Genomic DNA, 18,364 nt, shown 5'->3' on the forward strand with positions numbered 1-18,364 from the left:
AATCTGATAAATGAATAAAATGTATTTTATTCTTACTCCCTCTTAATGCTCAGACCAACAGACTTGGTTCCAGTTTTCTAAGAGAAATAATTTGGGAGCTGAATTATGTTCTGGGGACTTTTTTTTTTTTTTTTTTTTTTTTTTATTACAGGTCCTAGCTCTTTGGGTTGTGTATATGAAGTAACAGTTGGATGCAGCTTATTTAAAGCCACAGCACAATCCGTAAACCTGACACTTCAGCAATTATATTTTCCAGATTGGGAGAGGTGCAAAACTTGGGCCACACATAATTGGAAGGCAAAGAAGGCCTTTTTTTATTTGCAGCACATGGAAACATACCCACAATTGAATGTATATCATCTCACACCATCGCCCATGGCTTCTCTTCTTGAGTTCATTATCTCAGGAAGTTATACCACCAGTGATACCCCTCACCCCCATGGCTCATGTGAGAGTGCTCAAAGTCATCGTTGACTCCCTTCTCCCCTCCACATCCCCGTGCATGGAGCCCTATTCACCCTACTTCCTCAACAACACTCCAGGTCATTCCTTCCTCTTGAGCCTTTAGTGCATGGCCCTCCTCTGGACTGCTGTTAAAGCCTTTTAGCATATATCCCTGCCCCCAGCCTCTCACTGACAGTTCATCTTTATATGGTGCCACTGAAAAGGTCATTCTATCACCTCAAGGACACATCCTGCCTTTTCACATCTCTCTGCCTTTGTACTAGCTATTCCCCCTGCTAGAATACCTATTCCCCTTTTCCAATTGGCAAGTTCTTATCTATCTTTCAAGAAGGTGTTGAGTGCCTTTTCAAATGTTACCTTTTCCTGGGCCCTCACCCAAGCAGAATTAGTCACTCTGCTCTGTGCTTTCGTTAATACTGTCTGATTTTTCAAATATCTGCTTTATCGCGCTCTGCAGCTTTTTGAAGGCAGGAATTATATCTTGTCTCTGTAAAACTTTCCTCCCAGTTTATCAATAAATGTTTGTTGAATGAAAGGATTGAATATCACAGAAATTCATTAAATACATAGTTCCTTCAGACACTGTATTCTAAACACAGTGGAAAACTCAGTGACTCTTTTTCAAAGAACAAACAATCTAGTCTATAATAGGCCCAAGGAGGTGACCTTAAGAGTGCCTGGAGAGTGCCTTACTGAATATTACTGCGTGTTCAGTTTACTGTCACTGGGTGGCAGTAGTGTGCCATGGTCATGTGGTGAAGTTCCAGAACTTCAAAAAGGTGGCTGCGTTTGGTCGGGGTTGCTAGATTAATAGCAAGCAAACCACAGGGGAAATGTGGGCTGTGTCCACATTCTGGACATGGCTGGATTTGCAAGGGCTTGTTCTTGGGAGCTGCCCATATCTGTACCTGGCATAGGCTGTATGGCATTCAAACACGATGCTCTCTCTAATCTATAAACCCAGAGCAGGGAGACTGAGACATCTCCAGTCTGGGACCAGGTCTACATCTTAGAAGATGCTCCCACTGCTCAATTCTCCTTCACTTCTTCCAGTCGTGAGCTTCCTTTCAGCTGTGCAATGACAGGGACCTTATGGATGGCTTTTGTCTATTTCAGTTCACACAGTGGCTATGACGATGAAGAGGTCTTAGGTGACCTCTGTTGGAGCAGTTTCAATAAAGACTTGTGAACTGTTCCCAAGGTTTACTGCAAGGAAAAACGAACGGAAGCTGAGGGGGCAGAGACAACAAGGGAGAACAACTCTTTCAAAAGTCTGCCTCTGAAGCATAGTGAGAGAACAGCTGGAGAGGGCGAGGAGGGAGGGGAAAGGTCCAGTGTCATGCCCAGTGCCACCTCAATCCCAGTCCCCCACTCCTGCTCCCATCCCAGGATGGGGGAGACTCCCCAGGTCTGCAGGCTGAGGACGCGGACAGGAAGGGAAACTGGACTACATAAGAGCAGGAGAGGGCTTCCCTGGTGGCGCAGTGTTTGAGAGTCCGCCTGCCGAGGCAGGGGACACAGGTTCGTGCCCCGGTCTGGGAAGATCCCACATGCTGCGGAGCGGCTGGGCCCGTGAGCCATGGCCACTGAGCCTGCGCCTCCGGAGCCTGTGCTCCACAACGGGAGAGGCCGCAGCGGTGAGAGGCCCAAATACCGCAAAAAAAAAATAAAAATAAATAAAAAAATTTTAAAAAGAGTAGAATTCATGAGTTTGTAGTAATGCAGTTGGCAGTTACCAGGTTTTCTGCAGCAGAAATCAGAAGTCGGGGATAGTTCCCTTGTTCTGCTTAGTTGATCCAGGGTTGGGGGTGAGTTAGAGAGGAGGTAGCAAAATAAAAGAGGCGACCTAATGAAGAGTGTTCGTGAGGATATGGTTCAAATGGTTAAGCATAGTGTCCAAACTGGGTGCGGAAGGAACTGACAAGATGGGCTGGGAAAATCCGAACTGACTAAGCAATTGCAGGTCTCAATGACACAGGGGTCAATGCAAGGGGGTGAGGCAGTGGGATAGCTGGGAGTGGAATGAGAGAGGACCATTGGGAGCCAGTATTTCCAAAGCTGAGGATGGTTTCTGCAGGGGAGGGCTGCTGATATGGAAGGACCCAAGCTCTCTGGAATAGAGGAGGTTAGAGGGATGGCTGAGTATCAGTACAGATTCTCCAGTCTCCCAAGACTGCAGCGTGCATTAGGATGGGCAGGAAGCCAGTGAGCCACTCGCAGAGTTCTTTGTGGCTGCAGGGAGTGATGTGAGGTTATAGACGAAGGAAGTAGGATGAGGGAAGATGAAGGAGTGTAAATTGGATGCCGTGAGCTTTCAGGTAAGAGGGACTTTTGAAGGCTATTCTAGGATGCTGATCTGGATGAGGCAGTGTAAAATAGGTAGAGAAATGCTCCAGAGAGTAGAGGGAAGGGTAAAACTGAATGGAGACCAAAGGACTGGAGAGATGAGGTGAATGGAGGAACTCATACCTTGGGTGGAGTTGTAGGATGGACCCAATCAGCTTCAGAATTCCAAAGGTAGTGTGATTATATATGATTTGGCCAATGCCTAGAATATAACAGGTGCTGGATAATATCTCTTCACTTAATTAATGTCTTTTGCTTTTAGAATTCTTAAAAATTGTACTTTTATATTCACCTTCCATAACTTAGTCTCAGAGCTTACTGGGTCCCTGGTGGACAGCTTCCAGGCAGATCACAGATAGATTGTTCAGTGCAATTCGACATCATTCATTGTCCATCTGCTTTCTTTTTCTAAAAACCCCTTCCCATAAAACTTCTGAGTACAATTCTATGAGTTATGGAAACAAAGACATAACATTTCTGGATTCTTGTTCTAAATTAATAAAATAAGAGTAACAATGCTAACTAGTTTTTTTTGGTGAATCACTGAAGTTTACAAATTGTTATCTCAATTACTTGTTTATTTCTCAAACCCCCAGGAGGGAGGCAGGATGGGTATTACTGTTCCCAATTTTGTACATAACACTTTAGACAGGACCTGTGAGCTCCCAAGACCTCTCAGCTTCACAGCCAAAAAGTGGGAAAGCCAGACGGAAGCCTTGCACCTCAAGTCTGAATTATAAGCTGCGGTTCCCTAAACTGTAGTTTGAATTTGTTCAAAGTGCAGATTCAATAGGTCTTGGATGGGGTTTTGGAATTTGCATTTGAGGCAAACATCTGATGCTTGTGTTTCAATGACCATACTCAAAAACAATAATCTAGAAACTTCTTTTTCCCTTCTCTCTTAAAACAACAGCAACAACAAAAACAACCACCAAAAAAAAAAAAAAAAAAAAAAAAGAGGCTGATCTCACCTCTTACCAACCAAAGGAATTTTTTTTTTCTTAGAGAAATGGAGCCCCCAGCTCTTCTCTTCTGTGACCTACCCACACACACTGATAAAGTTAATTATCTGCCCTGGCTAAATGACTTTCCCTAGCAACACCCTAGCAACTAACATTAGCTCTGCCTTAGGCTACAAAACTGGAAAGAGATTTCTTGAAGTCCGGTGTATTTTACAACAAAACAAAACATCTGAACAGGAAGTTAAAGTAAACTGGATTCATTACTAAGGAGATGAGACACAGACATACAAGACAGTTCATGACAATCCACAAACACAATAGTCAAAATAAGAAACTTTCTTCTCACAAGTTCTACTGAAGTCCAGAGGAGAGACTGCAAGATCTCATCCCACGGAGGAGAAGAGAATTTAAATGGGCAGAAGGAGGGAGGACATCCTAGGTGATGGGAAAGCTATAAGGAAAGGTGCCAAGTCAAGTATGAAAGTGCGGGACACAGGGAACCCAGCTGGGAAGCACTGGGAGCTCAGTCTGGGATCTATGACCAGATCATGGAGGGCCTTGAAGGTCACTGGAAGAACTTGGGCTGCATCAGAGGGTCCTGGGAGGCTGTTAAAGACGTTTTATTCATAGAACAGATACTTATGGAGCCAGGCACCATGATATGCATGGAGGATACAGTGGTGATCCCCAGAGACAGTCCCTCCCCTTATGGAGCTTGGAATCTAGTGATGGAGACAGACACTGAACAAATACAAAATGTAAAGACATAAAAGTGAATAGGTAATTATAAATCTTGAGAATATTAAGAGAAAGATATCAAGTTACAGGAGAGCATATAAAGAGAGGCAGGACCTATTCTTGGACATCAGGAAGGACTTCTCTGGGGAAGCAGTTTTGCACTGAGATCTGAAGGGTGCATAGGAGTTGGCTGGGAGAGGGTGGGGGTTGGCAGAGACGAAAGCACTGGATTCCAGGCAGAGAGAACCGCACAGGCAAAAGTTCATAAAATGGAAAAGCCATGGTGGCTGGAGCCCATGAGAAAAGGGGTACATGGTCTTCAAAGGCAGATCAAACAGGACCTCAGAGGCCATGTTAAAGATTCTTTGTTCTGAGAGCTCTGAAAAGCCACTGAAAAAGGATTTTAACCTCGGGATTGACATTCAAATCTGCATTTTAAAAAGGATCACTCAGTCTTCAGCTCAGAAGATGGATTGGAGGGAGAGTAAGAGTAGATGTGGGCAGCCCAATTAGGAGGCTGAGAGATGATGACAACTCAGACTGATGTGGTGGCAGAGGTGTTGGGGAGAAGTGAACAGATTCAAGGAGTTGGAAGCTAGTGATTTCGTGATGGATTGGATGTGTGGAGAGAAAGCAGCATTCTGATGTGACAGTAGAGCTGGGTTAGGGAAGTTTAACTCCGGTAGTGGGATTACAGATCCATGGGCTGCTTAGAGTCTGCTGTCATGGCCCAGATGATGGGGTCACCACTGCGTAGAGGGAAGAACCCTATTTTAGTGTTGGTGAGGACTGTTTTGAATCCTGGTTCTTTTTCCCCTTACTAGCTGTGGCACCCAGACAGGTAAATTTTGTAGGTTCCTTATCTGGAAAATAGCAGAGAGGAGGGGGCCTCCTACATCACATGGTTTTCCTGTCAATGTTGAATGAGAAATTAACTATTATGTCCCTCCCTGCTGTGTTCTGCCCACCTCCCTGTTAGATTTGAATATGCTGATTTAGATGAAAAGACTTTCAAGAACACATAATTGAGCTATTGGATGTAAAATAAGCTCCGTGAAGACAGGAGCCACATTTTATTTATCTCTAGTTTCCTGTCCTCTGAGATAAGATCCGGTACACTCTCATGAACAACTTAGTTTGTAGCATATATATCACCGTTATGATTGGAAAAGATTCGTGTAACTATGTATTTAATATTTGCTTCTGCCCCAGATTGTAAGATCCACTAAGGCAAGTAATTTATTTGTCCAGTGTCCCAGTGCTGAGCACATGGAGGGCATTGGACATGAATGAATGAATGAATGAATGTTTGTTCCCTCTGGTACCCACTACTCAGCACAGACTTGGCCCCAAATCTATACTCAAGGAAAGCTTGCTGGATGCATGGGACTGTGCACCATGGAGTCTATGTGAGCCCTGAGCCAGTCCGGTCATACTGGAGATAATTCACTCAGGACGCAGAGGTGAATCTCTCTGAATGTCACCTCCATAAAGGAAGGCTGGTAGCTGGAGCAGGTGCTGCTGACCGTTGAGGAGGGTCAGGCCAAGAAAAGAGCATAATTGTCTTCTGCAAAGGGGCACTGTCAGAGGACCTCTGAGAGAAGGCGCCCAGTTAATAGTGGCAGTGAGAGTCCCAGCACAAGGACTGAGGGCAGGCGAGGAGGAATGGAGGCCTCCTATGCAGATGGCTCCTCTGGGCTGTTTGTTCCTGACGTCAAAGGAAAGCAAAGGAGATTGCTTTTTAAATGCAGGCTCTTGAAGCGTGTTGACAGTCCAGGGGAAGGAGGGGGTGCAGTAACCAAAGCTTCTGAGAGCACTTGGAATGCTTGTGTACACTGAGGGGAGGCAGAGGCATTAAGGCATCCCCAAAGTGGGCTTGGTCTCCGTTACTGTGCTACCCAGGGCCAGCCCAGACCCACCCATTGAGCTTGGGGTGGGTGTGGGGAGACACTGGAGACCAGGCCCAGTATTTTACATGGGTCATTTCATTTAACTCTAGCATCCTCTAGAGGAAGGGTGTATTAGCCCAGAGGCACACATGCACCCTTTCTGAGCATGAAACTGAAGCTTGGAGAGCTTAAATAACCTGCTCAAGTCTCACAGTGGGTGAGCGACAGGACTAATGTTTGATTCGAGTCGGTGCCCAGGGGAACAGTGGGAGAGATTCCTGCACCTGGCCTTCTCCTGTCTGGCTTTGGGGTTGAGCCTGAGGCTCTGCCCAGTGAGGCTCTGCCCAGTGAGCCCTTAGGTTCATCTCCTCTCCAAACATCTGTCACTGGGGACTGGGAACCTGAACTAAAATCTAAGCCAAGAAAACACAGGCTTTTCTCTGAAACTTTCAAAACCCCTTTCCAGGGCTCTATGAGGACTCCCATGGGCTTTAGGCACTTTTGTCTTCGTGGGCTCCTCCCTTCATAAAACAACAGTAAACATTATATTTTCTGACTCTATAGGTATAAAGACAAATATATTGATAAATATATAGTGAAATATTTTATTGGACCTAAAGTTTTTTTTTTTTCTTCTGATTTTAAAGAAAACATTTTCAGGAATCTCCAAAGGTATTACAGGCCATAGCACTGTGCCTACTGGGCCCAATGGATGAATTATTCTGTTCCTTTCCATCCTCCAGTCTGACCTGTTCCAGGTCAGAGAAGGGCAATAGAGTCAGATAGCCATGGCATCTGACCCTGCCTTAACTGGCCGAATGAGTGAAAGTAATGTCACGTTTATTGTGTGAAGCGAGAGTGGAAAATGTGAGCAGATATAGTAAGTAAACCGCCCAGAATATTGCCAGACACAGAGTAGGTGTGCAGCAAAAGTTCTCAGTCTTTCCCTCCTTAGAGCACCCTCCTCCACAGGGTCCAGGGGGTTGGGGCAGCAGCCTCCTTGGTGGTGGGACAGAGTCCGCAGTGTCCCTGTACCCTATGATTTCCTCGCCAGACCCTGGGAATCCAGCGTCGCAAAATAAACACGGCCCCGCCGCTAATCGCCAGCGCGGAAACAAAACAGCGCTGCGCTCGGGGATCTGGGCAAAATCAGCCCTCCCTCTTCCTCCTCCTCCTCCTCCTCCTCCTCCGCCGCCCTCCCTTCCTCGCGCTGCTCGGCTTGCTCGGCTCAGCTCAGCTCAGCGCAGCGCAGCTCGGCAGCCGCCAAGCCGAGGCGGCAAGGTCTCCCGCTCGCCAGCGCCGGCTCCGAGCTCCGCTCCCCGCCCGGGCTCTGCCAGGTCGCGCTTCCGCGGGGACCACTTCGAGCAGGAGTCGCGTGGCGAGCCGGCGGCGAGGCACAAAGTTGGGGGCCCGCGAGGATGAGGCTATCCGCGGCGTCCCTGAGACTGAGCCGGAGTCCAGCGCTGCTGGCCCTGGCGCTGCCTCTGGCCGCGGCGCTGGCCTTCTCCGACGAGACCCTGGACAAAGTGCCCAAGTCGGAGGGCTACTGCAGCCGCATCCTGCGCGTCCAGGGCACGCGGCGCGAGGGCTACACCGAGTTCAGCCTCCGTGTGGAGGGCGACCCTGACTTCTACAAGCCGGGAACCAGCTACCGCGGTAAGTGGCCCTGCGTGGCGTTGAGGGCGCGGGACCCGGCCCCCGGAGGGCGCCGACCGCGCGGTGCGGGAGGAGGGCGCACGGTTCTCAGGCGCACAGTGCGGGCGCAGCCCGGTAAGGGCCCTTCTGTCCTAGATGCCCTCAGCCCTTTTAGACCCGAGCCAGTGTCCGGGGCCGTCGCGGGCCACAGCCAGGAGATGCAGCCCCCACGTCTGACGCGCGGTTCCCGGGCATGGGCTGTAGCGGAGCGACGCGTCACTCTGGCCTGGCTGGGAGGGAACCTGGCTTCTTCCCCCGTCGGCTCCAGGAGAGAAGTGGAGACTCGCCTTTCTCCAGATCCGTCTCTGGAGTGGAGCGGACCCTGGCTTCTCTTAGGCGGGTCCCAGGCAAGGTGGTGACTCCGGCTTTCCCCACTCCCATCCCTGAAAGAAAGGAAACCAGCTTCTCACTGACCGGTCCCCAGTGGGATGGTCACTCCAGCTTCCCCGGACAGATCCCTACAGGAGAAGGGACTTCGGCTTCTACCTTAGCTGGTCCCAGGGCACGAGGAGGAGGGGAGAGGAGCCAGATGCGTTTCGGAAGGTTCCCTGAAAAGAACTCCAAATTATTCTCCGATGGTTCCAGGCGAGGGAGAAGACCCTGGATTTCTAGGACAGGCTCCCAGTGGACAGGGAGCTCTAGGTAGTTTTGGACAGGGAAAGGGAATCCGATGAAGACGGAAGGGAAGCCCGGATTCCCGAGGCCTGCTCCCTGGGGGCCGGGACCTTGGCTCCCGCAACCCCAAGTCTCAGTGCCCCAGGGATGCCGTTCCTACGCTCCTCAGCTGAGAGCCGGCTTTCGGGAGCGCAGAGAGGGGATGTCCAAGCAAGTGAGCGCCTCCCAAGCAGGACAGGCAGCTCGACCCGCACAGACCTGAAGATCACTTACGCCATCCCTAGGGCCCACCGCCCCTCTCTTCAGCCGGGTCATCTCCCCAGACATCTTTTCCCCGTGCTGCAGCTGCCCTTCTCCAGTCGCGAGCCAGGATGTCGGGCAGGGAAAGAAGCCTGCCTGGCCTCACCGGGGCCCCGCGGGCGGGGAGTGACAGGGCGCGTGTCCCTTCACCCCTGCCCCTTCAAAAGTCAATTCTAGGGTCAAGCAGGAAGAGAGGGGCTTTGGGGCACCGAGTGGGGTGCTCTTCCATCCCCACTTTCCCGGTTCCTAAGCATCTCGGGAAGAAGCAATGGGAACAATACTGGAGAAAGTTTGGGGCAGTGTCAGCGCGCGCCCGGGCCACACAGGCGACCAGAACCTTCTCAGAACGCTTCCTCCGTTTCCCCGCGTTCGTGTTCCCGACTTTCTCCACCTGGAGCTACCCAGAGCGGGCTTCCCGGCATAGCCTGCACGTGGATGCGCTCAGCAGCTGGCCGGCAGCCCCTGCAAGCCGGCACGGCTCGGCGGGATGCTGGGTACTCCGCGGAGACGGGCAGGGTGGGGGTGGGGTGGAGGGCACCCGGCCGAGCCCCGGGGAGCTGGCGGCGGGTTGGCTGGGCTGCCCTGAGAGCCGAACCTACGAGCGGCCGCAGCCTCTCCTCCGAGCTGGGAAGCAGTCAGTCCTCTCCGTGGACTGGAGGGAAGTGGGCGTAACCCCGCTGGCCTCTTCAGCCCTCCCCCAACCCGAGGGCCTGGGTTCCCTAGGAAAACTGTCCCAGCTCCACGTGGCAGGGAAAGAGGTGGCTCTGGAGTCAGGTGGACCAGGGTTTAGTAGCTGTGTGACCTTGTGCAAGTCCTTTAATTTATCTGAACCTGTTTCCCAGCTCTTGAAAACAGCTCTTTATCCAACCACCCTGGGCGGTTGCAGGGAGTGAATGAGTGCATAAAGATGAGCATGCCTGAGCTACAGCGGGCCCCCAATATGTGCTAGTTTGAGTTGGCTATGTGGCCCTAATGGTTTAATAATGGAGGGATGTGCCTGGTCAGATTGCTTTCTGGGGTGTGTGTGTGTGTGTGTGCATGCGTTTAAAAAGTAGGTTTATTCAGCACTCCTTTCAGCCAGTCTACCAGTGAATGCCAGTTACCTCGGTCCTCATGAAATAATTGAATGAATGAATGAATAATTTCTCCATATCATGAGGCTTGCCTTAGACTATTCCTTGTTTAGGACCAGGAGGATTTCTTTTTTCCTTCTTTTAATTTTTTGGTTGCGCTGCATGGCAAGTGGGATCTTAATTCCCCGACCAGGGATTGAACCCGTGCCCCCTGCAGTGGAAGTGGGGAGTCACAGTCTTAACCACTGGACCGCCAGGGAAGTCCTGGGAGGATTTCTTTTTTGGGTAATTCAGGCTAGTCTGCTGTGCAGGCCATGAGTCCTTCTGGGTTTCTTTTCCCACTTGAATCCTCCCAGTTTGTCCAAGCACTGGCAGCAAGTGGCCCCAGCACTGAGACAGAGATGCATCTGGGATTCACATTGACAGAGAGGTTCCATGACTGCCCAAGTATCCACTGCCAGCAGGTGGAAACTGGGGCTATTAGGGAGGGGAACACTAGGCTTTCACCTTATAGGTTATTCCAGCCTAAAAAGTTAGCCTTTGGACTGTGACATCCGACTCAGGCCGTTGGTGGGCAGTCATCTTATCTCCTTTCTGGTGACTGAGAGATCCTGAACGAAAGATCTTACAGGAACCATGCTAAGGTCCTCTGAGTAAATACTCTGCGATAAGCAAACCTGATTCTGCCACTCAAAGTTAGGAAGAAAAGGGCACTGGCCTAGTTTGTGACATTTTCTGTTGGCTTATACTCTCTTAGAATAGTTACATTAGAAGTAAATCTAATACATTCTGCTCTAGGTATTGACTTAGGGCTGTGGAAATTAACATTCCCCTGGTGTTCTGTTTGCTGTTTTATTTTTTCCTGAATTAGGGCCCCTCACAATCGTTGGAATCAATGGCTTGTTTTCCTGCGGCAAACCTTTGTCCTCAGTATTCTAGTTCATCCCCAAAGAGCTTCTGCTCTCCATGCCCCCCACCCCAGCATATCCTTTAGGTATTCTAGACTGGAATAAAATGGTCACTATTAAGAAATATATTGAAACATGGGGTTTCTTCTCAACAGCCAGGATCCAGTTGAGATGATGATTCAGCCTTTTTCCAAGTTGTTAGTACTATATTGACTGCCTTCTCTCTCCCACCACATCTCTCTACTCTCCCTCCCTCTTCCCCCCAATACCCCTCCCTCTGCAATAATTGTGCTTTAGAAAGCTCTGAAAGGCCTGTTCTGTTTCTGACCATGGCCTCCTTTGAAAAAGAGATTACAGTGATTAAAAATAACAAGTTGAGGATTCTCAAGGGACTTCCCTTGTAAGAGGACAATTTGCAGGACCAGCCATTCCCAGATCCCAATTTCAAGCCAAATAGAAGAAAATCAGCTGAAATGTTCAAGAATTGATTGAAAATAAAAGAGGCTCTTTTGTCTGTCCAAAGGTCTGTTTATTAGGAAAATAAAGCCAGACCCTGGCTAATGAGAGTGGCTTTTCCTAGATGCTCTTTAAAGGGAAATTTCAAGGAACTTGATGGGGAAAGAATGTCCAGTTGAGATTACAAAAACTTGTCCAACTTCAAGCATAATTGAGGGATTTATTCTAAACCGGGAGGTTTGGAGACCTCCAAAGCTGCTTTGCCTTCTTTTTCTTTGTCTCTCTTTGGGGCGCACACTGCCATAAGAATGTGTGTTCCAGAGTGTCCCATCTCCACCTGGTAGAATGAACACAGGCTTTGATGTTGGCTGGGTCTGTTTCCACTTCGGCTCAGTCACACATTCACTGTGTGACCTCAGGCAGGCAGCTTTACCTCTCTGAGCTACAGTTTCTCCAACTGTAAAATGAGGCTGCTTCTCCCACCGCCCACAGCATAGCTATGAGAATTAGAAATAATCCATGTCAAAAGAAACTGTCATACAGTAGGATATATATATATATTATATATATATATATATATACACACACATACACACACATATGTATGTAATGTTATGAGATCATTATTTATTTTGGAAATAGAAAAATACTTGGCAGCTAGCACTGGATGAGATATTGTGTTAAGTACTTCCTACGCATCTCACTTATTCCTTCCAGTACTTTGGGGCAGTTTATTATTTTTATTTTATAGATGAGGACACTAAATCTCAGAGAGGTTTAGTAACTTGCCCATGGTCACACAGCTATAATCAGTGGAGTCAGGATACAGACTTAGGGATGTCTAACTCCTGAATCTCTGCTCTTAACCAATCTCCTACACTGACTCAATAAAATAAATTAGGAGTAGACTGAATTCACCCAGCTACCCTCAGCCTTCTAGATGTTGTCTTTGTTGAAGGAAAACAGCAATAGAAAATCAAGATAATAACTGACAGGGCTTCCCTGGTGGCGCAGTGGTTAAGAATCCACCTGCCAATGCAGGGGACACAGGTTCCGTTCCTGGTCTGGGAAGATCCCACATGCCACGGAGCAACTAAGCCCATGCTCCACAATTACTGAGCCTGTGCTCTGGAGCCCGTGAGCCACAACTACTGAGCCCACGTGCTTAGAGCCCATGCTCCGCAACAAGAGAAGCCACCGCAATGAGAAGCCCCTTGCTTGCCACAACTAGAGAAAAGCCCGCGTGCAGCAATGAAGACCCAACGCAGCCAAAAATAAAATAAATAAATTTTTTTAAAAAAAATAATAATTGATATATCTTGGGACACAAAATATGAAGTGATGGGTCCTTATTTACATTTTCTTTTTATAGACTTCAGTGTTGCATTTCCCCATAAACCAGAAGATTAATTTAGAAACACGAAGAACCTTTGCCAATCTTTAGCCAATTCCTTTTGTTTGTGGGGAAACAGAAACAAATTGAAAATAAAAAACCCTAATTTGACTGTTGTTTTGTTTTTATATGCATATATTATATGCCTGTAAAATTATATGTTTGAAAAGTATACATGTAGAATCTGAAAAATTTAGGCTGGATAAGGTCTTTTAAATAAACTATTTCTTATCTAGTGTTTTTTTTTTTAATTAAGCACTGCTTATGATTAACTGTAATTAATTATAAGTGACCCCCCACCTCTCCTCTTTTCTTTTTTTATTAGGTAACTTTAATTTTTTAACTTGTGCTCCCTTTTCATAAGTATTTAGTTCAAATAGATAATAAAAATTAAAAGATGCATGCATATCTACATGCTTAATAGTTGTGGGGATTGTTGCTTTGAGTTTTATGAAACCAAAAAGAAAACAGAACATACAATAAAATGAAAGCATAAAAGTTGGAATTTTTCAAGGCTTTAAACTTGTGTACTTCCCATACACAGTTAAGTTGTTCCATTCCAGCTGGCTGACTCAACTGGAACAATGGGCTATAATTGCTGATATGTTTGCAAACATGCCATTAGCTTGTTATACAGAATGTCAGATGTAGGTCGATACCAATTTCTGCAGGGAAAAAAAAAACACTTACCATCTTGTATTAGTCAGGATACAGGCTAAGCTCCTGTTACAAAGAGACCCCAAAATACAGTGTTTTAAACAAGAGATAAATGGGAAATCCAAGATGATGGGTGGCTTGTTCCACAAGGTCAATCAGTACCCCAGGTTCCTTCCATCTTGTTGCTCTACCATCTTCTAGCACTCTGCAGTCACAGAGTGACAAGTCACAGTACCTGAAATGTGGCTCGTCCAAACTGAGTTGTGCTGTAAGCGTAAGATGCACACTGGTTCTTGAATAATTAGTATGAAAAAAGAATAAGCTTCTCATTAATAATATTTTATATTGATTACATGTTGAAGTTATAATTGTATATAGTAGGCTACATAAAATATATTGTTAAAATTAATTTTACTTGTTTTACATTTATTCCTACCGGCTACTTGTTAACAAGTAAAATGAATTCCCCCTGGCTTGAGCTTATTTCTATTGGACAGCACTGTTCTTGGGAGTTGTCCTCATCACCATGGTGACAGCCAGCTCACTACCAACACATCTGAGTCCCAGTCAGCATGCAGAGGGGAAGGGAAGTAGAGGCAAGCAGCTTTCTTTTAGTGATGTGACCCAGAAATCACAGCTAGCACTTTCAAACACACTCCTTTGCTAAGAATTTGGTCCCATGGCCACACCTAGATGCAAGGGAGCCTGGGAAAGATAGCATTTAGCTGGGCAGCCACATGGCCAGTGAAAACTTTGGGGAGGGATTTATTTTTCAAAAGCATGAAGGTGAAAATGGATTTGGAGGGGCAGTTAGCCGTCTCTGTCACATGTTTTAATGCATAGTCATGTAAAAACAATGTTTCATGTTCTCTTTCTCAGTGATAGGTGGTCCAGGTGGGTCTTCTCAACAGCACGTGAGTTGATATTCCTGCTAAATGAATCAGTAGGGGAAGAAGTGTTGATGTAGGTGTGTGTGCACGCACGCGCGTGTGTGGTGTGTTGATAGGGTTCATACTGAGGAGAAATAAGGGGCCAGTGTGTCCGAGTAGCCTGCTCTGTCTCACCCTCTTCCTCGGTCTCACCCTTCCTCAAGGAAGCAGCAAGGAAGGGAAGGAATGAAGGAAGAAGTGGATAAAGCAAGAAAATGCAAGAGAGGGAGAGGAAAAAGGAAAAGAGGGGGAAGAAGGAGGAGGAGAGAAAGGAGGGGAAGGAGAAGAAAGAAATTAAGAGAAAAGAAAAAACCTCACTGGGATATACATTTAGAATGAGAAAGAAATAATTTTACAGAGGAGTCCCATTCTTTTTTAGTTTTAAAGTCTTAATGAAGACTATCATTCTCATTCTCTTAGTGAATAGATAAGTTCCCCCAAATCAGATCCCATTGATCATGCATTGTTTTATTAAGATTAGTTTAAAATAAGTGCTCTTAATCTGCTTTGGAATTTACTAAATTTGCTGAGATCAAAAATTTTTAAATTGAAGTATAGTTGATTTACAATGTTGCGTTACTTTCAGGTATACAGCAAAGTGATTCAGCTAATACATATTAACTGAATATATATATATATATATTCTTTTTCAAGAGAGGAGTCTCACATTACTTGAGGATTAGAGTCAAGAGGCACTATGGAAAGCAAAAACCACATAAGTCAAAATTATTCCTTAAAAATCCTTTGCAATTTTACATAAACAATCACATGGATACTAGATTCAATCTAGCCTTATTTATGTGCCCCAGCAGATAGATCTGTTAGTGGGGAATAGAAACAAACTGACATTTCTCAATAAGTCCAGCACTTCTATTTTTCCCCCCAGCATTGGAAGAGACCAGCGTTTCCTCAGTTGAATACTAGATAAAACCATTGGTTTGTTGGTCCTTAAACACTGACATGACAAGTACGAAATACTTACTATCTGATGGACTAAGGGAACCCAGAGTCACAGCTCGTGACTGTCACATTCACACATGCATGCGTGTATTGAACACAGTGGCAAGTGGCCCATATGATCTCAAGTATTATTTCCTTTCTCTGTTTTTTCTCTGATGGTGTGCAGTTGTGTCTGGTTCCTGTCATATGCACCTCTCTGGAGCACCTACAGTGGCAGAGAGCTCACTACGTCACGTAAAGCTTTCTGTGTGGCTAGCCAGCTCATTTTTACTAGGTGTCTTGGCTGGGCTGGAGTTGAAGCTAGGATAGGAAAGGTAAGGATTTAGGTAACACCACAAGAAGACCTTTGTGAGCTCTACATAGACAAGGCTTCTAACTTTCACAGACTATTCAAAACTGCCGTGAAAAGTTGAGGGAAACTTTAAACAGGGGCCTGCTCACATCCACTGATTTGCTGAGGTCTAGGAGACCCACGGGAAATAACTTGAATCCTGTCTACAGCTGTGGTTCAGATATTTGCAAACACAGACTAGGTGAGAGGGGGAAGGACAGGGAAGGGCTGCGAGCACAAAATATTGTGTGTGGGGGATGGGAGTGTGGGGAGGTGGGCAGACTCAGACAGGTGGGAAGAACTGAATGGGGATTCTAGGTGCTACAGGAAGCTCTTCTGATGCTCTTCGTCTTCCCCCCTTCCTCCTTTTCTTCTTCTCCTTCTTCATTTTCTTTTCCTCCTTTTCTTTCTTCTCCTCACAGCAGCAACCCTGACCTTTGAATTTTCCAAACACACCAAGCTCATTCCCACCCCAGGGCCTTTGTATATGCTTTTCTCCATGCCTCGAATGCTCTGCCCCAGATCTTTGGCTCACTCTTTGTCTTTTGAGTCTCAGCTCAGATGTTATTTCTTTAAACATCTTTAAAGATGTTATTTCTTTAAATCTGACCACCAGTTTATGTTTCTCATTACCTTGGCCTGGTTTTGTTTTCTTCATACCCCTGAACCACTCTCTGAAATGATCTTTATCATCTGCCTCCTCGAGCTAGAATACAAGCTTTCTGAGAGCAAGGACTTCGCCTTTGTTATTTGCCGTTTTATTGCCAGCACCCAAAAGAGCGTGTGGCCATCACAGGCACTGAATCATTATTTATCGAAAAGTGAATGTATCATTTAAACCCCGAGAACCCCTCTAAAAGAGAGAAGTGAGATCTCCCTCTAAGGGAGCTGGATGGAAGGAAGGGAAAGCATTTCTCCCTCCGCCAGAGGGAGGTGAGGCCAAGGAATGGGGACAGATGGCAAGGATCTCCATGTGGTGGCAGCAGAGAGAAAGGATGCTCACTCAGTGCCCTGGGGGCATTGGGTGGAGGCTGAGGGCAGGTAGACAGTCCGGGTCCAGGGTGAAGGCTGTTGGAAGCGAAGAGATTGGCAGTCATATGCATGGTGGGAAGCGGGATCGTTGATGGTTCAGAGGTGAAGAGCACAAGGACAGCAGGCAAGAGAGCAAAGGGAAGGAGCTGCCAGCCTCAGACACTGACTCTGATTACGTGGAGAATAGGGCAGAGGGGATTGTTGATCCATCAAGCGTAGACACCAGTTATTAAAGTGACTTTCCCTGGAAGCAGCTCTTTGTGGAGTCATTTGTGTGATTTCCAAACCTAGTTATGCGTAAGAATCACTTGGAAAGTTTAAAAAATATATATATATATCTTCACTGGCTTCACCCCAACAAAGAGCTGGATTCCAGGAATCTATATTCTTTCTTCCTTTTTCTTTTTTTTTTAAAAGCAAGATGGTGAGACACAAAGAGAAGGTGGCCAAAAGGTGGCCACTTCTCTGTGAATGTGCTTCCCCACCCCCATCTCTCCCAGCCTCACCCCCAGCCTCCTAGTCCCACATACTTGGTCACATCACTGCCCTATCCTGTTTCTGTCAACACAGTGGCCAATGGCATGTCCTCAGAGCCAACACAGTGGTGACATTCCCCTGCCTTGGCCGAGGAGTGGTGGGGAGGGAAGAGCTGTGAGCTTCCTCTAGGTGACAACCCTCGCAGATCAGCAGAGCCTGAGCTAAGGCGACCTTGTTGTGCATCTCTGCTGCCAAAGACTGCCTCCCGTGTAACTTCCACTCATCACCCCGGGTTCTATCCTCTGGAGTCCAGCAGATAAGGTTTCCCCTTGGCCATATGTCAGCCCTTGAGATGTTTGTGAAGAAACAGGTACTATGACTTCTCTTCTGATTAAAATGCCCTGCTTTCTTCAACCATTCTTTGTAGGACACTCTTCCTTACTCCCTTGCACCTTGGACTCCAGATGTGCTCTGATCAGGGTGGAACATGGCAGGATGATTATCTCCCTTGTTCTGGACACCGTGTTTGTGTTAAGCTTGCCAGGTCTTGTGCTCGCTGTTTTGGCAGCTGTGTTGTACTCTGGAATCACACTGAGCTTGCAGCCAGCAAAAAATTCCTGTGATTTGGTGGGAAGGCTTGCCGCCCTCCTTTCCCTGTACTAGTGAAACTGGTCCTAGAACATAAGCTTTGACATGATTCCCCATTAGACTTAATCCAGCGTATTTGGGTCCATCACGGTAGCTGTCAACCATTCATGAATCTGGATTCTGTCACTGAATGACCTATCCACATAGTCTAATTTTGGATTATCCACAGTTTTGACAAGCAAGCCTTAGAAGGCTTTAGCTAAGAAGTTGGTAAGAGTGATGAGCAGGTCAGGGCTTAGGACAGAGCATTCTGACATCCCTTAAAATCTTGCTCCAAAGCTGACATCTAATTAAAATAGTATTGAAGTCAACTGATTTTCTGTTACCTCAGTGGCACTTAAATACTAACGGCCACCCTGCTGGTCAGCCACCTCAGTTTAGTCGCAAGTACTGTTTCTTTAGCCTGATAATGAATCTTACAGTCTAGGCAGAATTATTTTCTTTGTTCCAAAATTAGTCAGGAGTCTTTCCACTGCAAGTGACAGGAACA

At 46.8% G+C, this 18,364-nt stretch overlaps 1 protein-coding gene across 1 annotated transcript in view; it reads left to right on the top strand.

Annotated features, from left to right (window-relative positions):
* Window positions 1-7,613: 7,613 nt before the first annotated feature.
* Window positions 7,614-18,364, top strand: part of SPON1 (spondin 1) — a 275,827-nt gene continuing 265,076 nt past the window's right edge. Inside the window, exon 1 of the mRNA XM_029208778.1 lies at window positions 7,614-8,056. Coding sequence (XP_029064611.1) covers window positions 7,819-8,056 — 238 coding nt within the window. The 5' untranslated portion in view covers window positions 7,614-7,818. The remainder of the gene's footprint in view (window positions 8,057-18,364) is intronic.

Source organism: Monodon monoceros, unplaced genomic scaffold (genome assembly GCF_005190385.1).
Source record: "Monodon monoceros isolate NGI ecotype Baffin Bay Population unplaced genomic scaffold, NGI_Narwhal_1 Super_Scaffold_7, whole genome shotgun sequence".
Lineage (NCBI taxonomy): Eukaryota > Metazoa > Chordata > Mammalia > Artiodactyla > Monodontidae > Monodon > Monodon monoceros.